Source organism: Mirounga leonina, unplaced genomic scaffold (genome assembly GCF_011800145.1).
Source record: "Mirounga leonina isolate KUSES-001 unplaced genomic scaffold, KU_Mleo_1.0 Mir_101664, whole genome shotgun sequence".
Taxonomy (NCBI): Eukaryota; Metazoa; Chordata; class Mammalia; order Carnivora; family Phocidae; genus Mirounga; species Mirounga leonina.
Genome location: NW_023270175.1, coordinates 10,060,133 through 10,083,677, shown reverse-complemented (window position 1 = coordinate 10,083,677; position 23,545 = coordinate 10,060,133). Strand labels below are relative to the sequence as shown.

The 23,545-nt window shown below is 38.3% G+C and overlaps 1 protein-coding gene across 2 annotated transcripts in view; it reads right to left on the bottom strand.

Annotated features, from left to right (window-relative positions):
* The window catches only part of WDR44 (WD repeat domain 44), a 77,352-nt gene that overhangs the window by 36,998 nt on the left and 16,809 nt on the right, over window positions 1-23,545 (bottom strand). For both annotated transcript variants that reach the window (XM_035007675.1, XM_035007667.1), the window contains exons 2-3: window positions 11,035-11,068; window positions 4,488-4,562 (exon numbers count right to left, since the gene is read on the bottom strand). In XM_035007675.1, coding sequence (XP_034863566.1) covers window positions 4,488-4,562; window positions 11,035-11,068 — 109 coding nt within the window. The remainder of the gene's footprint in view (window positions 1-4,487; window positions 4,563-11,034; window positions 11,069-23,545) is intronic.

The following is a 23,545-nucleotide window of genomic DNA, read 5'->3' as shown; positions in this document are numbered from 1 at the left end:
AATACTCCACTATTCAGAGAAATGCTAGGACCGCGAAAAGAGTTCAAACACTCAGCTCACCTTGCCTTTTCCCTGTTTTCTTTCTTTTCTGTAGCTGAAAAATACAGATGGGATTTCTATATCTTCTACTAACATTTAGAAGAAAAGATATTTTCTACCTAGTACTGTCATTATTACCACATAAAATCTCCCAGTCCACTTATCTTTCCACCATGCCCAACCATGGATGACTTCTGCTTTCTCAATTCCTTGGCTCCAGAAAGTTAATAGAACGTGTCACACAGCCGTCCTGATCAGGCTTACCACAAATTCATGCTGACCTGAACTGGACATGACTGCTGCTCAGGGATACTCCTCCCTGATTTCCCAGCATAGTCCACAAAATGATTTTTCTCAACCTTCAAACCTTTAGCCTAGTCTCTCTTTTTTTAAGATTTAATTTATTTGGGGTGCCTGGGTGGCTCAGTCGTTAAGCGTCTGCCTTCGGCTCAGGTCGTGATCTCTGGGTCCTGGGATCGAGGCCCGCATCAGGCTCCCTGCTCAGTGGGAAGCCTGCTTCTCCCTCTCCCACTCCCCCTGCTTGTGTTCCCTCTCTCGCTGTGTGTCTCTCTGTCAAAGAAATAAATAAAATCTTAAAAAAAAAAGATTTAATTTATTTATCTGAGAGAGAGAGCATAAGCGGGAGGGAGGGGGGTGGGGGGAGTGGCAGAGGGAGAGGGAGAAGCAGGCTCCCCACTGAGCAGGGAGCCCGACATGGGGCTGGATCCCAGGACCACCTGAGTGGAAAACAGATGCTTAACCAACTGAGCCACCCAGGCACCCCTTATCTTAGTTTTAATCACACTTTTAGCACAGGAATATTAACTAGAATCCACCTACTTTGTCAACTCGGTGGTTACTGAGCACTGAGAACCTTAGTGATAACAGAAGCCAGTGGGTTTAAGAATGAGTAAGAGGTGACAACATAGAGACAGCCAGCACAATCAATGTTTTCAAAAAGCTTGGCCATAAATGGAAGAGGCCGCAAGAAAGTGATCCAGCATTTTTACAAGCTGAGGGGAAGGAGCCAATAGAAAGTAAGATAACAAAGTTCTGGAGAGGAAAAGAATTAGGCCAGTACACGTATTTTCTATTTAATCATCACACAGGCCTTGAGGCAGCTAGATTATCTCCCTTCTACAGAAACAAGAATCTGAGGTAAAGGCATTAAGAATTTTGTCCAAGAAAAAAAAAAAATTTTTTTTGTCCAAGGTCCCACAGCTAGTAAACTACAAAGTCAAAACTGAAATCCAGGTTTTTCTCAGAAATCCAGCATTTTGTATATTACACCATGCTACTTTGGACAGGGAAAAAAAATAATACTAAGTTCTCAGACTTGAAAAAGGCAAAAGATGAAAACAAATTTGCAGGTAAGGGAAGTGAGAGCAGATGAAAAGGAGTAAATACAGGCTTCTTAGTCTCTAATGTCTACATGCAGTCAGAAACAAGGTTATCTGCTGAAAGCAAGCAGGATACATGTGGGCACAGTGAGCATGAAGTGACTGTAAAGGTCCGAAATAATCACTATGCATAATGGAAAGGCTAATGCCAGAAGAGGGATTAAAATGAGGTTAAAAATCACAAGTCTTCCCCAATCCCTTATCCTTTCACTGAACTCCTATCAGTCTTACCATTCACTACAGTATGAACTATAATATAAACACAAAGTAGTATATAGGCTAGCTCTATATAAATGCTTTCTCCATAGCAGATAATTAGCTTTTGAAACACAAGGCCCATATTCTCTCCCTCTTGATATGCCCTCATAGCACCTACGTATAGTACCTAACCCTGTATTTTTTTTTTTTTCTGGGTTTCAGGAGGTAGCAAACAGGGAAAGACCAAGAAAACAGTGCGAATCAAGACCAACATAGAGATGAACATGCTAAAGCAACTGTTAGCTTCACATTGCCTCCCTGCTTCAAAAAACTCACTGATTTTCCAGTGACTGTAAAATAGAAACCAGATGTTTTAGTATGACATAAGAGGCATTTCCATAGTTTGGCCCTAACTTTGGACTCTAGTCTGATTTGCAACCATTCTGCCGCAAGAAATGCCTTTGGTTATGCCTTTCAACTCTCATCTTTGCCTGTCCAAATCTTACCCATTCATCAAGAACTAGCTCAGATGTTACTTCCTCCATGAGGTCTTCCCCCTTCCTATCCTTAAGCAGTAAGTCAAGTCTCCCTTTCTGTTCTTATAATAGTTTGTAAGTATATGAACACTTTACATTCAGTTTTGTGTTTAACTAATTTCCTCTACTAAAACATAAGCTCCTGGGGACAGGGACTGTGTCCTGCCTGGAGCAGTGTATATCCCCACAGGCTTTATCTCATTCATATGTGATACTTAAATCAACTGAAAAGACTAGAATTTAAAAAGTGAGACCTAGTCTTAAGCTTCAATCAATTGCTCCATAATGTTTACTATTTTTTCAGTTTCTAAAGTCTCCTTAAAAATCATTTTTAGCCACCATTACTTACCCTAAGAAAAATTTCTTAAAAAGGAAAAGAAAAACTCTAGTGGAAAAAATAGAAACATTTCAAGTTTTCAACAATAAAAATGGCTAGATGCATTGTAATATACTTGCCTGATAGAAACTGACACATCAAATGAAAACTGAGTATTGAAATTGTATAGAAATATGATGAAAACTAATAATGGTAAGAGGAAAAAGTAAAATATAGAATTCTATCTACACTATTATTAGTCAAAGAAAACCAAAACAAAACAAAAATGCATGCAAATGGGTGAGACCCAGAAAGGAATGCTGAAAAATTAAGACAGCTGTTTGTTACAGTGTAGAACTGTGGGCAACTTCTGATTTAAAATGAAAAAAAAAATGGTATTACTTTTGTTATCTTATTTATGCTGATACACAATACCATTTCTCCCCCAAAAATTCCTTCTGAGGGAAAAAAGTTGATCAATATTAAAATACAGAGTCCAGGGGCGCCTGGGTGGCTCAGTCGGTTAAGCGTTTGCCTTCAGCTCAGGTCATGATCCCAGAGTCCTGGGATCAAGTCCTGCATGGGGCTCCTTGCTCAGCAGGAAGCCTGCTTCTCGCTCTGCCTGCTCCTCCTTCCCGCTGGTGCTCACTCATTCACTCTTTCAAATAAATAAATAAAATCTTTTAAACACACACACACACACACACACACACACACACATATATATGTTGGGTTCAGCACTGGACTTTTTTTTTTTTTTTAAGATTTTATTTATTTATTTGTCAAAGAGGGAGAGAGAGAGAGCACAGAAGAGGGAGTGGCAGGCAGAGGGAGAAGCAGGCTCCCTGCCGAGCAAGGAGCCCGATGTGGGACCCGATCTGGGATCATGACCTGAGCCGAAAGCAGACGCTTAACCAGCTGAGCCACCCAGGCGTCCCTTGGCATCGGACTCTTGATTTTGGCCCAGATCATGATCTTAGGGTTGTGGAATGGGGCTCCACATTTGGCGTGGAGTCTGCTTGATTCTCTCTCCTCCTCCCCCCTCTTTCTCCCTCCCTAATAAAATAAAATAAAATAACACTTAAAATATGGAGTCCATTAAATTTATAAATTCTGTAAGGGTAGAACAATGGATCTTTTATCGAGGGCGATTTTGCCCAGCACTCCTCCCCAGACATTTGGTGATGTCTGTAAGACATTCTTAGTTGTCATGATAGGGTGCGGGTAGGGAGGAATCTATTGACATCTAGTGGGTAGAAGCCTGGGACGCTGCTAAATATCCTACAATGCACAGAAAAGTCTCTCCTTCCCTCCGCAACAAAAAAATTATTTAGCCCAAAGTGTCACTATTGAGAAACTCTGGGATAGAGAAAGTGTCATGTTGCTGGTCTCCAGAAACCCACTGGCTAGAACAGGGCCAAGGGCACAGAAAATACTCACAAGTAGTGTAACTGAATGAACACACAGCATCCTTTCTCCTTGGGTTTTATCCTGATACTGTCAACTACCCATTGTCAAAATTTTTATCTTGTGCTCAGTCTCTTCTAGTAAATCAAACTCTGAAGCTTTAAAGCATCAATTATTTAAAAGGTATCAAAGGCACTATCAGAGTAATGACTTCTTGTAACCTCTAACTCCTAAAGACATCAGAATTTGCTGCACTGAGCTTTTCAATACCTTTAACTCTTGGTAGTAACTTCAAGAATAGCTACAGCTTATTCTAATAAAAAAAAAGGCATAAAAAATAAAAATACATTATAAAACATTTTTTCAAAATACTGTTTCAAGGAACAATTATGGATTAGTTTGCTTATGAAATGACCTCTAAAAAGCCTGACGTGTCTTCAATCTCAAACTCAAGATTCAAGGAACATTTACTGAACATCACCAAGTACAAAGCACTATACTAAAAGAATATAGAAAATTTTTCACTTTAAATACATGCTATACATATATATGACATCTGTTAAACTAATGCTGACATTATATCTTACCAACCTTTTTAGACACATCTTGTTTCAATTCTTGTACAGGAGACTCATTTCCAACTTTGTGTGCAGTACTCTCAGTTTCCTATATTAAAAAGAAAAGAAAAAGAGATCAAATGATGACCAATCTTTTCTTTAAAATTGTTTAAGATGGGTACAAATTAGGGCGCCTGGGTGGCTCAGTTGGTTAAGCAACTGCCTTCGGCTCGGGTCATGATCCTGGAGTCCCGGGATCGAGTCCCACGTTGGGCTCCCTGCTCATCGGGGAGTCTGCTTCTCTCTCTGACCCTCCCCCCTCTCATGCTCTCTATCTCATTCTCTCTCTCAAATAAATAAATAAAATCTTTAAAAAAAAAATTAAAAAAAAAATAAGATGGGTACAAATTAGAAAACACAGCATTAATAAAGCAAAGGCCCATAAAGGGCTTAGATGTTTGTCTAAGGAAAGATGCCCAGATATTTTATGCAAAGTGGGACAATGTGATTTGTATAAGGTTACCAGTCAGCAATTTTCTATATTTCTACAGCAATAGGTTATTTTCTAAATGTGCTCATCTTTTTAACATTAAAAACTGTACAGGAAGATAAAAACTACCAAGTACTCTGTAGCTTAAAAAGATGAAGGATTTAAAGCAAAGGGTTGAATCAGAATTGCTATTTTTCCCAGAGTATTGCTCCATAAATATGCATAAATATAAAAGTACATAATGCAGAAAACCACATTCAGAGAATAGTTGTCTTAAAAATGCTACATGCTTTAGATGAAAGGAATCAAGACACCAGAAGTTAAAGTCCCCCAAACAGTAACAGAAGAAATTAAACCCACCAAAAATACATATATATCTACGTATACATTCATATACACATACGTACATATATATATATATTTGGGAGGTTAGAGAAGGTAGAAACGGATACGGCTTTTCTGCTGGAAAAAAAATTCTGGTAAAATAAGACAATTATACATTTGCAAATGTAAACATAGTATTCACCTCCATCCTAAATTGTCATTATGTTTACAGAAGTATAACAATTTGAATGCTAGTAATGATACTGAGAAAAAAAACTTTTCATAATTTTTGGTACACGTCACAGAGTTAAAGAAGGTCACAATAACCACTTTTGACAGATAAGCAACCTAAGGCACATAACGATGTGTGTTAAGTATCAAGGTAGCACTTATACAAATATTAGGATATGATCATGATAGGTGCTGTGATAAAATTACTCCAGATCAATATAATGCTGAAGACTTAATGTGCTAGAGAAATTTCTGTAGAACTTCCGATCTCTTCAAGCTGAAAAGTTGTTTCATGGAATTTTAAGTGTCAGGTAAAATCCAAACTCTACCACAACCCATGAGGGCCTATATCTTTGACATCTTCTATATTTCTCACCTCCCTTGTCCATCACAACCCCACAACCACACTTCGGCTAACTGGATGGTTCTTTACCATCCTTAGGGTGATAGCTCAAGTGTTATCACATTAGAAAAACCTTCCCTGACCACCTTAAAATAGCCTTACCTGCTTAACTGTCTATCACATTATCTGTTTCTTCATTGTACTATCTCCATCTGAAACGACTCTGTTTACTTGCTTATATTTTTGTCTCTTCCCTGCCCCACTAGAATGTAAGCTCCATGAGAGCAAGGGCTTTGTTCTATCTACCACTATGTACCCTGTACACCTAAAAGAGTGCCAGGCAAAAGTAATCATTTCTAAATGAATGTTGAATAATGCATGGCTCTGGCTTTTCTTCAGTAAATACACATATCTTAAGTTTATATATCTTTAATCAAATCCTGGTTTTAAACTAAAAGAAAAAGAACTCTAATCAAAACCAGTAAGTAGTAAGATAATCTTGACAAGATGAAGGAGAGAGAATAGTTGAAAGGCTGATGGTCATTAAGGACAGTTAATGCATATTAGAGAAACACCTTCAACTGTCTTACGAATTAACTATATTTATTCAATTATCCTCCAATAACTGTTCATTAGTAGGAAAATCAGAAGCACTATACAATATTAATTCCATGGGTATGTTCCCGAAATTAACCTAAGCAAAAATACACACTAGTAATTCCTGTACCTCAATTTAATTTGTTTGAATTAAGTACTTACAACCATCACAGATTAACATTCTCACACTGATCAAAACTGGAAGCAGTGGTTAGGCTTCTATTTTATTTAACTTTAACAAAACTCTCTTGGACTTTGAACCTTTGAAAGGTATCAACCTCTACAAGGTAAACTGTGGTTAAGTCACAAGCTTAATGGGGCGATATGGCACCTACCAGAGGATCTAATCTCTAGAGAAGTTAATCAGAAGGTTTCTTAGTAAAACCTGATTTAGTGCATATATAGTCATCTATGATTCTCTCTCAGTGATGTCTAAGGTCCAGGTCCTTCCCCTAGCACCCTGATCAGGCTGTGGAGGTAAAGCAATGGAAGCCAAGAATGTGCCTGCAAACAACGAACACCAACTCAGACTTCAGACACTCCTCATTTATTACCTCCTTTTGGAGATGGGCTGCCGCATTACTAAAGTACAGGGCCTACCAAATCCCAGCTTCCCACCATCAGGCCGTTTCTTTAACCCATGCCTATCACAACCTCAGAAATACACTTAAGAGGTATGGTAGCGGGGGGCGCCTGGGTGGCTCAGTCAGTTCAGCGTCTGCTTTCAGCTCAGGTCATAATCTCAGTGTCCTGGGATCGAGCTGCATTGGGCTCCCTGCTCAATGGGGAGTCTGCTTCTCCCTCACCCTCTGCCCTTCTCTTCCTCCCCCTCTCCCCACTGCTCATGCACTCTCTCTCTCAAATAAAATAAAACCTTTTTAAAAAAGAGAGATATGGTAGGATCATTCAATTTCTAGCACTTCACTCCACTGTTTCCCTCCATCTCTGTTGGATATTAGAGAGCTGCTTGTACCCTCTTCATAGTATTCAGTTCTACAATTTGAGCTTTTTAATTTTAATAAGCACATCCAACAAAAAAAATCATTTTCACAAATAATTTGTATAAAAGTAATCTACACTTGGGGCGCCTGGGTGGCTCAGTTGGTTAAGTATCTGCCTTCGGCTCAGGTCATGATCCCCGGGTCCACGGATCGAGTCCCGCATCCGGCTCCCTGCTCAGCAGAGAGTGTGCTTCTCCCTCTCCCTCGGCTGCTCCCCCTGCTTGTACTCTCTCTGTCAAATAAATAAATGAAATCTTCAAAAAAAAAAAAAAAAGTAATCTACACTCTAGGAAATTTTCATTATTATCTACTAAAGCTAAAAATTCAGTTATTAAAAAATTCAGGTCACTTCTAGTTTTTACTAGTGAGGAAGGGAAAGCTATTAACAGTGACTAAAGTGAAATTTTATGTATTTACTTATTTACTTTTTAAAGTTTATTTATTGTTTTTATTTTTTGGTAATCTCTACCCCCAACGTGGGGCTCAAACTCATGACTCTTAGATCAAATAAGAGTCGCATGCTCTTCCGACTGAAGCAGCCAGGTGCCCCAAAAGTGAAATTTTAAAAAACGTTTTAGAGATGTGACCCCTACTCTCTTTTGCTGAGAAGAGGAAAAGAAAAAACCACCAAGAAACAACTTTTAAATAGTGGTCACGTCCGTCCATTGATTCCTATCAACACAATCCCTTTGTCCAAGTCTCAAGTCTTGACATTCTAACTGCCTCTTAACAGCTCTCTCTGCACTTAGTCTTTCTTCCAAACTATCTCCCACCCTTCCACCACTTAGCTTAATTCCCCAGCAAAAAAACTCTGAAGAGCACAACTGCTAAGACATATAAAAATGGACTTTTAAAATGTCTTGCTTCATGGGATGCCTGGGTGGCTCAGTTGGTTAAGCATCTGCCTTCAGCTCAGGTCATGATCCCGGGGTCCTGGGATCGAGTCCAACATCGGGCTCCTTGCTCAGCGGGGAGCCTGTTTCTCTCCTCTGCCTGCCGCTCCCCCTGCTTGTGCATGCTCTCTCTCTCGCTCTCTCGCTCTGACAAATAAATAAATAAAATCTTTAAAAATAAATAAAATGTTTTGCTTCAAAATTTTAAAGCCCAGAGTTCTTTTTTTAAAGCTTTTATTTATTTATTTATAGGAAAGTGGGGGGCGGGGGGAGAGAGAGGGACAAGATGACTCCATGCAGAGCCTGTGGGGCTCAATCCCACGACCCTAAGATCATGACCTGAACAGAAACCGAGTGTCGGAAGCTTAACCGACTGAGCCACCCAGGTGTCCCAAAGCCCAGAGTTCTTAAGCTGACATTCGAGGTTCATCGAAATCTGGCCCCACTTTACTTTTCCATCATTTCACTGCTAAAACATTTACACAGGTCACACAAGTCTTTCAATGCTCCCAGCAAATTCTATACCTTTGCATATTAATGAGCTCATACTATTGCCTAACATACAATGCTTTCCGGATTTTTTTCTATCTGCCTATGCAGATCTCTCCCAATTTTCAAAGCCCAACACAAGTTCTACCTCTTCCCTGAAACTTTTCTCTGCTATTCCAGGTACCTACGCTCTCCTGTTGTTCTATCTCCCCCTTCCTCCTCCAAACTCCTTGGAGCACTTAAAGTCTATTCTGTTCTACAAACACCAGTATCTCATACACATCCCTCTTCTGTGAAACTGTAAAATCATAAAAACTCAGGACAATACCAAACTTTTCTTCGGATTGCTTAATATCAATAGATACGCTGTTATACATGATATGCACTCAATGGTCTGAGTACATAGTCTGAATACCATAGACTACTATTTAATAATAAAAAGGAATAAACCATTGATACATGCAACAATTTGGATCTCAATCCTTTGGGCCAGTCTCAAAAGGTCACACACTACATGACTGCATTTATAGGATATTCTCAAATGACAACATTACAGAAATGGAAAACAGCTTAGTGGCTGCCTGGGGTTAGGGATGATGTGAGGGAGGGGGTGGGTGTGACTTTATAAAAGGGTAGCACAAGGGAGACCTTTACGGTGATGAAAAAGATCTGCATCTTGTGGTGGTAGTTACACAAATACATATATGTAATAAACTGAAGCAAAACCATAAACTCATATTGTACCAATGTCAAATTTCTGGTTTTGATATTGTACTATAATTAAGATATAACCACTGAGTGAAATGGATGACGGAGACACGGGAGTTCTCTGTACTACGTTTCCAGCTTCTTGTAATCTGTAATTATTTCAAAATAAAAAGTAAAAAAGAACAATATCCAATTTTGTGTTTATTTACTAAATATGTATATTTTCTATCTAATTTTATTCAAGTTAAGCACAATCTATAGTTACTGAGATAAAATAAATTTCACAAATCTATTTTCTTGTAACCTATAAATATCTTAGAGCTAAGTGGCTTTTAAAACCTACAGGCATAAACAGCAATTGTCTCTGGATATGGGGACTGGGAGGTGGAGGATGAGGAACGAGAGGGAAGCTACATTTTCAACCATCTACTTTTTGTACTGAGCAAATTTTAACCATGTCCATGCATTATTTTTAAAAATTGTTTTTATCAAATAAATACGAGAACTTTTATAAAATACAAGGAATGAAGAATTATGATATAACCTTTCTTAAGCACTCAGTTTAAGAAAAAGAACATTACCATTAGCTTTCAATCTCTTGCATAGCCTTCTCCATTTTCATTACATTCTTTCTCCCTCAGAGATGACGGATACCTTGAATATTGTGTTTATTATTCCCTTGCTATTCTTTATAGTTTTACTGTGTTTCTATCTCTAAACAACATATTCTTTCATTTTTCATGTTTTTGAACTTAATATAAATGGAATCTTACTGTATGTATCTTACTGTGACTTTTCTCCTACTCAACACTTTGGTGCTGAAATTCATCTATGTCATTGCATATAACCAATTCACTCATACCTACTGCTATAGACTATGCCATAAGACCATACCACAACTTAACAAAGAGATCAGTATCCAATGTGTATAAATAGAAGGTAGGAACACTGGTACTAAAAAAAAAAATACAGCACGTTTGAGATTATACATACATTATATACAGATATACTCAAACATACACACAGTGTATACTCTATTTGATGTAAATAGTTCTGTTTGGTGAAATTCTTGGGACTTAAAATAGCTCTCATAGCATAATGTCTCAATACCAAACTCCTTTACTTGGAGCTAAGGCTGGGATTGATTTTTATATAGAGTGGATGACACCAAAGCATGTGCCCATACAAGTGTTTTGGTTAGTCCACATTTTTGTCATGCAAGTATTATTTTCTCAATTAACATACACATGTATTTTATAGTATTCTTCTATTCCAAAAATTACAAATTAGTGGAAATCTAAAAAAATTTACAGTCCCTTCCTTATAGCACAATATTTGTTATTTCTAGAGTACCCAATCACACCTAGTAAGATACAGGGACAATATTATTTAGCAAAAAATAAGTAACAGCAAAAGCAAGAAAATGAAGATTTACATAAAACAGTAAAATGAATGAGAAGTGTACACAACTTGTAGAAATATAACTCTCAGAAAACACAACTTACCTTTAATGTTGAAATCCCAACCTTTCCTGGAGACCTGTACAGAAATAAAAGGAAGGTGTTGAATAGTGGAAGCAAGAAGGGAAATATTTCTATACATTTATTAAAGAGAAGCCCACATTTAAAAAAAACATTTATATAGTTTGTGACTGAAAAGTCTTCTGTGCATATAGAAAGTGTAGAAAACATAAAAAAGTAGAGAAGAAAATACAAGTGACCCATAATCCTACAATCTAGAGATCTGAGTATGTACCTTTTGTCTTCCCAAATACTTATGATGTATACTATAATAAGCATCCTTGTAAATAAAATTTTGTGCTCTTCCATGATAAATTTCTTTTTTAAGATTTTTTTTTAAATTTATTTGACAGACAGAGATACAGTGAGAGAGGGAACACAAGCAGGGGGAGAAGCAGGAGAGGGAGAAGTAGGCTTCCCGCCGAGCAGAGAGCCCGATGCGGGGGCTCGATCCCAGAACCCTGGGATCATGACTTGAGCAAAAGGCAGACGCTTAACAACTGAGCCATCCAGGTGCCCCCATGATAAATTTCTTTAAAATAAATTTTAGGAGGGCGCCTGGGGGCTCAGTCGGTTAAGCTTCCAACTCTTGACTTCAGCTCAGGTCATGATCTCAGGTTCGAGATCGAGCCCCCAGTAGGGCTTCACATTGGGCGTGGAGTCTGCTTAAGATTCTCTCTCTCCCTCTCCCTTCGCCCCTCCCCTCCCAGGTCATGTGCACTCTCTCTCTAAAAATAAGTAAATCTTAAAACAAAAACCAAAACAAACAAAAAAACCCCAGTAGCTATATAAAATAGTGCCCACCATTTAATTGTATCACCTGGACAATATTACTTCATGTTAACAAAGGACAATTTCCAGAAATGAAAAATATATTCCCAATTATTTGACTTCCCTGGCAAACCTATACTGCTATGTAACAAAATCCTCTTTATCCAGAGGTAATTAGGGCCAACGCTATTCCGATTTTTAAAAAAGGAAAAAAGAGGGGTGCTTGGTTGGCTCAGTAGGTTAAGCCTCAGACTCTTGATTTTATCTCAGGGTGGTGAAATCAAGTCTTGCATTGGGTTCCACCCTCAGGGGGAGTCTGCCTCTCTCCTTCTCCCTGTCCCTCCCCCTGCTCATTCAAGCACCCTCTCTCGCAAATAAATAAATCTTAAAAAAAAAAAAAAAAAGCCACACAAAGGATGTCTAGAACAATATAAGTGCAATCAAAGCAAAAATAAAAACAAAACACCTTGAAGAGGCTTGAATTTCTATGTGGCACATATTCTGAATGCCAATTAGGGAAAAAAAAAAAATTACCTGCCTCAGAGGTGTAGCAGCAAGATGAAATAAGATTAAAAAAAACTTAAGCCCCATATGAGGTAAAGAAGGGAAGAAAAAGAAAATCTACCTTCCCCATGACCCTCACTTTGAGAAATCTGACCAGGTTTTTTTAGCTGTCAAAAAAAAAAAAACAGAATGGGGAGCCACATTTATCTGTTATGTAACAGATTTCATAAAGAACACTTTCTGACTGTTGATTCACAGGATCTAAATTACAGGCCAATTGTTGACACACATGGAAATATTCCAGATTGATTCTAACAGGACTTTACATATAGCCATGTACAAACTATAAAGAGTAATTTATTACTTCCTTTTGAGAGCCATGGGGACATAGTGAAAAGAGCAAGAGCTTTCAAGCATATGGGCCCTGCTTAAATAGTCTTTATACCATTTACTCTACATGTGACCTTGACCAAATCATTTAATTTCTCCAAGCCTCAATCTCCTCTGTAAAAAGGTAAAAGCACTCTACTTCACAGAACTTCTGTAAGGATTAAGTGAGAGCCATGGGCACGCAGAGTAAGTGGGAGTTTCTTCAGCAGCATTAAATTGCTTCATCGAAACTCAAAAATGATGAGCTTCAGCAAGTTTCTCCAAGATACTTTGGCAGTTTGTCAGCGGTGGGGAGCCTGAGACCAATTTCTGAACACAGAAAAGATACCCTACAGGTTATCAAACTCCAGCCCACTTACCAACAGGGAATGTGAAAAAAGTCAGATTATATTGAACTGGTGATTAAAATGGGATCTGGCTTACGTTCTGTGATGCCATTAAACAAAAAACTAATAACAAAAGACACTCATGTTTGACATATATTTTAAATGTTACGAAGTTGTTATGGTCTTGGTAGGCAGTAAAACGTTTCAGACTACTATACCTTCTTCTAGGCTAATCAAGCCTAAAATTGTCTTTACCAGGGTAGCCTGTAACACCAGAATTCTTTTGTGATTCATTTTTTGAACCATTTATAGAACATTGGCATCTATTAAAGTGAAAGCCCATTTGTAATTTGTGAAGTTGGCTAAAATGATTTGTATCATGTGCCAAGATGAGAAAAGAACAATTCGTTTCACCCTAAGAAACAGTAAATCATTATTTAGTATTCCCACAGGAAGTGTTCCTAATGGGGCATTGTAATAATAATAAAACAATGGCCATCATTTATTAAGCATGTGACCAAAACCTTGCTAAGACTTGACTTGTTTTAGCTTCTTTTGTCCTCACAACTTTCCTATGAGGTAGTTTTATTACCTTCCCTATTTTACACAACAGAACAATTGAGGCTTGGGTCAGATTAGATCATTTAAATTGCACTGTTAATAAATAGTAGGGCCAGAATTAGACCCCAGGCAGTCTGATGCTAAGAGTCCACTCTCTAAAATACTTTGCAATATTGCCTCCTTTCTGGGTAAGGTCTTAAAAGATAATGATTATGAAAATATCCTACCTAATCGGCGCTATGAATGAACACCAAAGTAAAGGCAATTAGTGCTGCTTCTTGGGTTGGACTAGATGGATTAAGTCAAAAGCTCTGAATCCTGATCTGCCTTTTACCACTACAATTAACACCTAATTGATTTGGCACTGCTAGGAAATAAAACAATGAAATGTTTTATATATAAAATTTCAAGAGAGATGAAGCTTCTCTTTTAGTGTCAAACTTCTGGAAGTATTTTAATTATTTTTTAATTTCCATTTCAAAAGCTTCTTGTAAGTAAATACATTATAGGCTAAGCCTTGCCATTTCAGTAATCTTTCCCTTGAAAATACCTTCTTAAACAAAAGATATAAAATTTTCCCTTTCTTACTGACTCAGAGTAATTATGCTCAAATATCACACTACATTTTAATATAGTAATGCCCTGGAGGGACATTTATTTGCAGGTAATTTATTTGTCTTCACACTACAGGACCCTAGGCTATCATGCTTGGAATGTCTGTTTTACAGTTTGAATCTCTTTCCTCAATTTAAGTGGTCATTTTAATTGGTTACTTCTTTTTTTTTTTTTTTAAAGATTTTATTTATTTATTTGAGAGAGAGAGAATGAGAGAGAGCACATGAGAGTGGGGAGGGTCAGAGGGAGAAGCAGACTCCCTGCCAAGCAGGGAGCCCGATGCGGGATTCGATCCAGGGACTCCAGGATCATGACCTGAGCCGAAGGCAGTCGCTTAACCAACTGAGCCACCCAGGCGCCCTAATTGGTTACTTCTTACAGTTGGCCATGTGCCCGTCTTTAAAAGCTTCTCTCCTCATCCCCTTCTAATTTTTTTTAAAGATTTCATTTATTTATTTGTTTGTTTGTTTGTTTGAGAGAGAGAGCGCGCACGCACACACGCGCCAGCCCAAGAACAGGGAGTGGCAGGCGGAGGGAGAGGGAGAAGCAGGTTCCCCTCGGAGCAGGAAGCCCAACACAAAGCTTGATCCCAGGACCCTGGGATCATGAGCTGAGCCCAAGGCAGATGCTTAACTGACTGAGCCACCCAGGCAGCCCATCCCCTTCTAATTTTTGCTTCTAATCTGCATTGAGCTGGGAAACCAGGTTTTCAAAAATGGAATAGTATGCTAAGGGAAGAATCCAGAGATTCTGAGTGAGGGTCTCCCCATGAGAAGTTTTGTACACGACTTTACTGTGGACTTTGTGGCACTGTTTTTGACTGGCCAGAGACTGTTTAAGTGATTATTTTTTATTTTCAGCTGTACTGGAGAATCCATTACCAAAGAAGTGGCTGCCAGGTAAGGGAGGGGTCCCTAATCTTTGGTATCCCTGGATAACAGCTCAACTCTTCTGTTTCTCAGTCTCTAACTTCAAAGTAGAGAGAATAACATTATACTATTTCAGGGTGATTATGTGCTTAAAGGAAACAACTATTCATGTTCAAGTTTGGGGACAGGAGAAATGAGTGTCTAGAGATCAAGAAAATTAAATTCTACTCTAAGTTTTCCCAACAAACTAAGCTGCATGACCCAACAAACTAAGCCCCTTTTAAGCAGGAGTTTTTTAGAGTTCCTGTAATTTTAGGAAATTTTAAGACCCTTCATTAGTTCAGGAGTTGAAGATGTTAATTTATACCATGATTAATGATCTAAATTTTATACTCTGATTTCCCTTAAACTTGAGATATACTGTAGGAAACACTGACATAATCTAACACACACATATCCAGAAATGTCCAGTATTACTTTGATGCATCTAGTTAACTAGAAAAATATTCCTTCAAAATTTCTACAGATACTAAATATTATAAATTAGATTCTTTCTTTTTACAGGTTAAGGTCAGTAATTTTTTCCCAGAAAAAGTCTAAATGCCTACATAAAATAACTTTCACTGTACTCCACACAAGTGAAATCTTTAAGAACTTCTGAAGTGGGGCGCCTGGCTGACTTGGCTAGTAGAGCAAAGGACTCAATCTCAGGGTCCTGAGTCCAAGACCCACATTGGGTATGGAGCCTGCTTTAAAAAATCAACAAAACCCTCCGAAGTAACAGGTAGACATATTTAAGTATTGGTGGTATACCCCACTTAAATAAAACCTAACCAAAATGAGAGCTTCAAAAGTTCATTTTTTCATTTGAAAAATTTTATCATAGGGTATTTTTTAAAATTTTTTTCAAATATATTATTTACTTTTGACAGAGAGAGCACAAGTAGGCAGAGTGGCAGGCAGAGGGAGAGAGAGCAGCAGGCTCCCCGCTGAGCAGAGGGCCTGATGCAGGGCTCAATCCCAGGACCCTGGGATCATGACCTGAGCCGAAGGCAGATGCTTAACCAACTGAGCCACCCAGGCTCCCCAGTAGGGTATTTTTAAATGAAATATTTTCAACACATTTAAATATCTGATTGACAAAGCTTAATTTAAATAATCAATGTGCAAAAAATAATAAATGTGCTCCTTACGAAATTGAACAAAAATATAATTAAAAGCTCAACTTCCTTGATTACCTAATAGCATAAGAAAAACTTCCAACATACTAATACTAGTTTCAAACACAGAAAATCTTTGATTTTGCAAGTTTCTGAAATTGAAGACAATATACCAATGGCACTATTAAATTTAAACAGGAAAAACAAGCAATTTCTAAGACAGCTTCATAATAAAGTCTGCTGTAAAAAAAAGTATTGGTATTCTACTAAAAAAAAAACCCCACAGGGCTTACAGATCAAACATTAAAATTATTTTTACTGTGCTGCCACTTAGGTTTTGAATATAAATGCAATTTTCAAACTAGTGCTTCAGTAACTATCAATACAGATAGAATATCTTAGTTCATTTTTTTTTTTTAGATTTTATTTGAGAGAGAGTGAGATCACAGAGGGAGAGGAGGAAGGAGAAGCAGACTCACTGCTGAGCAGGGAGCCCAATGCCGGGCTCGATCCTAGGACCTCGGGATCATGACCTGAGCCGAAGGCAGATGCTTAATGTAATGAGCCACCCAGGTGCCCCTCATCATATCCTGTTTTGTATTAGAAAGTTATTTTCATGTACTCGCTATGTTGAGTTTATACTAACAAAGTTCATGTTTGAATATAAAATAATGTGTGACAGATGCTTTCTCAAAGTCCCTATCCATTTAGCATTTTAATTATAGTTTTCCTTTTGCAGCTAGGGCATTTGTGTTTAGAACAATTCATTTTAATGTCTGCACAATATTATTTTTTTAATTCACATGGCTTCAAAACATTGCTTTGTTATTGTGCAAGACAGTATAGGAATTATTTTTCTTTTATAAACTTTGACTTGATCCAGCGATAGCCTTTACATACCTACAGCACAATTTCATTAGAATAATAAGGTCACTACTCCCTGGTAGGTGCCCAGTCACTAGACTTGGATCCAATGATAATAACTGCAACTTACTTAAAAATTGCTCACCAAGTTTCCATAGGAAGCACAATGTCCAATCCTTTATAAGCTCTGACATAATAATACTGCATTCAACACAATTTCAGTGAAAGCTTAACAAATACGCAAGCAACACGAAGCTGTATTAACCCTCTTAGATAGCTTGACTTTGGAACTTGCTAAACCTGACTCTCTAGTAATTTCAAGAACAGTACTCATTTAACTTTGGAAAAACAAAATCAATCTTACAGAAAATGCACAGCAGTAGGCTATTTTTTTAAAAGATTTTATTTATTTATTTGAGAGAGAGAATGAGATAGAGAGAGCATGAGGGGGGTAGGGTCAGAGGGAGAAGCAGACTCCCTGCTGAGCAGGGAGCCCAATGCGGGACTTGATTCCAGGACTCCAGGATCATGACCTGAGCCGAAGGCAGTTGCTTAACCAACTGAGCCACCCAGGCGCCCCAGTAGGCTATTTTTAAGAGATGTGGATGCACCATAACTGTGGATTTTCTGTCACAGGTGACAGAAGTGAGTATACCTATCTATTGATGTTACCTAGTGTTAAAGAAATTTACAGTAATTCTTTTCAAAATCCTAAAAGGTAAACAGAACAAAACCAAACCCCCAAATCCTAAAAGGATTTTTTAAAAATCACTCAAAAGGGAAGAATAATTTTTTTAAAAGATTTTATTTGAAAGAGAGAGAGTGCATGTTGGTGAGCTAGCAGGGGTTGGAGCATAGGAAGAGGGAGAAGCAGACTCCCCACTGAGCATGGAGCCCAACGTGGGGCTAGATATCCCAACCCTGGTATCATGACCTGAGCCAAAATCAGATGCTTAGCCAACTGAGCCACCCATGTACCATGGGAAAAATAATTTTTTTTAAGTGTTTGAAGGAAGCTTAAGAACCATTTAGACCAATGATTTCATTTCACATGTGAGGAAAATGAGGCTAAAGAAGGTGACATTAATCCATTTATTTAACATTTACATACTGCTTACCATATACGAGCACAGTGCTAAGCACTGGGTGTAAAACAGTGAACAAAGCCAACATGATCCCGACCCTCCCAGAGCTTAAGCTAAGATCAAAGGCCCGGTTAGGACTAGGACACGAGTCTCTTGGCCGATTCTAACAACCCATGCAGCCTGTGAACTTACCCTAATAATTCTAAAAACGCTTCATGGTTTCACATGGGTATGTAGCCAATCAAGTAAAACTGGCCACTTATTAAAGCCTTGATAATCCAAAGGATCACCACAAATTGCCCAGGGAAGACCTGGGGGGCCCAGAGACTGAAAGGGCACCATGACATCAATTTGGAAGTAGAAGGGCTAGAAGTTTAGCTACATAGTAAAATAACATAAACTGGAATCAGGAGATATGAGTTTTAGTCCTGAATCTGCTAGTAACAATGAATGTGACCATAAAAATACATTTTGGGGGAGTTTTTCCAACTTTTAATTGTGGCCATTTCAAATGTATACAAAACTGGGAGAATATCATGAACCCACATGTACAACATATTGACCATGTTCAATAATGATATCAATACTCCCCCACACCCCTGCCAGATTATTTTGAAGCAAATCCCAGCAATTGTTTTATTTTTACCCATAAATATGTTACGTATCTAAAAAAGACTTCTACTTAAAACATAACCAGGGTGCCTGGGTGGTTCAGATGGTTGAGCATCTGCCTTCAGCTCAGGTCATGATCTCCAGGTGCTGGGATCGAGCCCCATGTGGAGCCCCATATCAGGTTCCCAGCTCAGCGGGGAGTCTGCTTCTCCCTTTCCCTCTGCCTCTCCCCCTGCTTGTGCTCTGTCTCTGTCTCAAACGAATAAATAAAAAATCTAAAATATATATATATATAAAACATAACCACAATACTATTATCAAATTTAACAATACCCTATTATACACAGTCACAAATTCATATTGCCCAGATTGTCTCAATTACTTTTTACAGCTGGTTCCTTTCAATTAATATCCAGATAAGGTCCATGTGTTATAATCGGTTGATATGTCTCTCTCAATCAGTAGGTTCCCCTCCAATCTCTTATTTCTTGCAGTTCGTGTATTGAAGAAATAGGTTATTCATCCTGAAGAGGATTTTTAGGGCAGTGAAACTACTCTTTATGATACTATAATGAGGGGTACATGTCATTCATTTGTCCAAACCCATAGAATGTCCAACACCAAGAGTGAACCCTCAGGTAAACTATGGACTTTGGGTGATAATGATGTGTCAGTGTAGACTCATCAATTGTAACAAGTGTACCACTCTGGTGAGGGATGCTAATAATGTGGGAGGATATGCATGTGTGAGTGGGAGGAGGTAAATGGGGAATCTCTGTACCTTCCTCTCAATTTTGCTGCAAACCTATAACTGCTCAAAAAAAACAAAATTGTCTTAAAAAACCAACCAAACAACAACAAAAGAAACTAGGTTGTTCATCCTGTAGAAATTCTCATGGCCTGAATTTTGGTGATTGCAACTCCACAATGCCATATCATAAAAAATATTTTAAAGGAAAACATGCAGAAGAAATTGGAGGGATGGGGGCGCCTGGGTGGCTCAGTCATTAAGCGTCTGCCTCGGCTCAGGTCATGATCCTGGAGTCCCAGGATCGAGACCGCATTGGGCTCCCTGCTCAGCAGGGAGTCTGCTTCTCCCTCTGACCCTCCCCCCTCTCATGCTCTCTATCTCATTCTCTCTCTCAAATAAATAAATAAAATCTTTAAAAAAAAAATTTAAAAAAAAAATTTAGAAATTGGAGGGATGGAATGGGCACATACCCAAAGAAAACTGCAAAAACCTATAAGAACAATATCACAAAGACTAGTGCTCAGAATGTGCTAGGATTTAAAAAAAAATCAGACACAGATTTTCTTTAATTTATATTCACAAGAACAACAAAAGGTACAGGTCTGCTTATATGTATAGACAAATAGTATAATGTAAAAGGCTGCCTCGAGGGGCGCCTGGGTGGCTCAGTCGTTAAGCGTCTGCCTTCGGCTCAGATCATGATCCCAGGGTTCTGGGATCGAGCCCCACATCGGGCTCCCTGCTCTGCGGGAAGCCTGCTTCTCCCTCTTCCACTCCCCCTGCTTGTGTTCCCTCTCTCGCTGTGTCTCTCTCTGTCAAATAAATAAATAAATCTTTAAAAAAAAAAAAAAAAAAGGCTGCCTCGATTCTTTTTTTTTCCCCAATTAAGATTACTGATCGTCAAACTAGAAAAGGAAAACCAAATTGTAGAATGAGGAAACTGAATCCCAAAGCATTCAAGGAGGTAAAAAAAGTACCTAGATAATCTAAATGAGTTCAGTTCTCTTGTCCAAGACAAATTATACCCCAGCATACCCTGAGAATTTATACAGCTTACTCCCTTATCTAAAACCTTTAAAGAATCAGAGTCTGGAAGAATAAAATGAGAAAACACTCGATAGTCAACACTGGAAAGCAGGTAAATGTTAAAAACTATAAGCAGATTCAATCCTAAGCAAAATTCTTAAGCACATTGTTAAATGGTTTAAGGGCCCTAGGTGTGGGTAAAAGATAATCATTAATAGTCAGTAAGCATTCACAGAAAGCCTATCATATGAGATTAACCTAATTTCCTTTTCTGATAGGGTTACTGGCCTGGAATATAAAGGGAATACTGTACACATGCAAAAAAAATCTGGATTTAAGCAGTAAATTTTGTAATACTCACACAATATCCTTTTTTAAAAAAAAGATTTTATTTTTGGGGCGCCTGGGTGGTTCAGTTGGTTAAGCGACTGCCTTCGGCTCAGGTCATGATCCTGGAGTCCCTGGATCAAGTCCCGCATCGGGCTCCCTGCTCGGCAGGGAGCCTGCTTCTCCCTCTGACCCTCCCCCCTCTCATGTGCTCTCTCTCTCATTCTCTCTGTCTCAAATAAATAAATAAAATCTTTTTAAAAAAAAGATTTTATTTTTAAGTAATCTCTCTATACCCAATGTGGGGCTCAAACCCACAACCCTGAGATCAAAAGTCACATGCTTGACCAACTGAACAAGCCATGATATCCTTGTAGACAACAAAGAGATGTAGGCTAGAATATACTTATTAGGTAGGTTTGTAACTGGTTGAACATTACTCAAAGTATGCTGATTAATGGATCAATGAAAAACCATAAGGAACTATTAAATAATTTCTCCTGCGCTCTATCCTTCTTTTTTTTTTTTAAGATTTTTTTAAAAAATAATCTTTACACCCAACGTGTGGCTTGAACTTACAACCCCGAGATCAAGGGTCTCATGCTCTACCGACTGAACCAGCCAGGCGCCCCTATTCTACTTATTCGTATTAACGTCTTGAATATGGACACTGATGGCATATCTACCAAATTTGCAGACAACAGAAAGTGGGAGGGATAGGGAATATACTAGCTGACAAGACCCAAAAATATTTTAACACGTTAGAACAATAAGCCAAATCTTAACAGAATGCAATGTAGTAGGGATAATGGTAAAATACATGATTGGGGAGACATGACTTAACAACAAACCAGGTAAAAATATTTATTTTTGTTGATTGCTTAGACTCAGTAAAGGCTGTGATATGGCTGTCGAAAAAGTTAGTGTAATCTTAGGCTGAGTTAACAGAACTATTATGCCCAGGGCAAGGGGAGTGGTAAATTCTGATCTACTTCACACTGATAAGAGTATTGTGTACCAGGGATGCCTGGGTGGCTCAGTCAGTTAAGTGTCCAACTCTTGATTTCAGCTCAGGTCACAATCTTAGGGTCATGAGATGGAGCCCGGCGTCAGGCTCTGCACTAAGTGGGGAGTCTGTTTGAGATTCTCTCTCCCTCTCCCTCTGCCCCCCGCACCCCGCTCTCTCTCTCTGTAAAAAATATAAATAAGAATATTGTGTACCACTGGGATACCACATTTTAAGAGAAGCACTGATGAAACAGAACATATCTGAAAAAGAGAAACCAATTTAGTGAATGTTCTAGAAACCAAGTAGAATGATATATAGAACTAAGGATGCTAACCCGGAGAAGATAAGGAAGAAATGAATGCCTCTTTACTTTTTGGATTTGGGATTTATTTTGGAAAGTACAGGAAGTGAAACTTTGCATATAGTCTAATTTTCTCATTGAACATATTTTAATTTCCAAACTGTTACTTTATATTTGATATGTACAAAAAAAGTATATGTAGCATATGCATGTAATTATGAAGCATAACAAATAAAATGAACAGTGATTCACCATGTCACCTGAGAATGAGAATAGCATCAAGACCAGTACGGCTACTGTGTTGCTCTATTCCATCTGCTGCCTTCCCCTTAGAGGAAACCACTAGCCCAGATTTGATTTATTGTTCCCTTACTTTATTATTTAAAAATGTAAGGTATCGGGGCATCTGAGTGGCTCAGTCAGTGAAGTGTCTGCCTTCGGCTCAGGTCATGATCCCAGGGTCCTGGGATCGAGCCCTGCATGGGGCTCCCTGCTCAGTGGGAAGCCTGCTTCTCCCTCTCCCTCTGCCTGCTGCCCTGCCTACTTGTGATCCCTAAATAAAATCTTTAAAAAAAAAAAAATGCAAGGTATCCCTAAACAATACATTGTTAAGTTTCTGAGCTTTTTCACTGATGCACAAAGAAAAAGTGTTGGACTCTAAAATAAACATTGCACTAAAATAAAAATTTTAATATTCCTGTCAGAGTAAAGGCTACCTTTATCATTGCACACTCTAGTTGTATTTAAATCTCACAACTGTGCCCATAACCACCAGTTCTCCCCCACCTAGGGCTGCCAGACTTAGCAACTACAAATATAGGCTGTCCAGTTAAATTCCAATTTCAGATAAACAACAAATACATTTTCAGTACGTTTATCTAAAATTGGAATTTCACTGGCAGTCCTTTATTTTATCTGGCAACTCTACCCCACACCCAAGTTAATTAAGTGGACAATTAATCCTATGATCTGTTAGTGTGTGATAAAGGGAAAAAGTGGGAGGAATTGAATGGCCAATATCATTGCATAAATATTCATCTAAGTATTCAATAATGTTCACTGACCAGAAAAAAAAAAATTTGTGCATCTGTGAATTCAGTCAAAGCTTTCCCAGACAGTGCATTTAGTGTACATGCCCAAATGCAAATACTACTGTACATATGCAGTTAAGTACATTTTTCAAAAGCGCTCAGTGAAGAGTAGGAAGGTATATTAATCGCTTAATTATTTTGGCTTAGATTGTCCCCTCACAAAAAAAAACAAAAACAAGATGGCTACTGTAACAAATTGACAAAATCTCTAGATACGTAAATTGACTTATAACC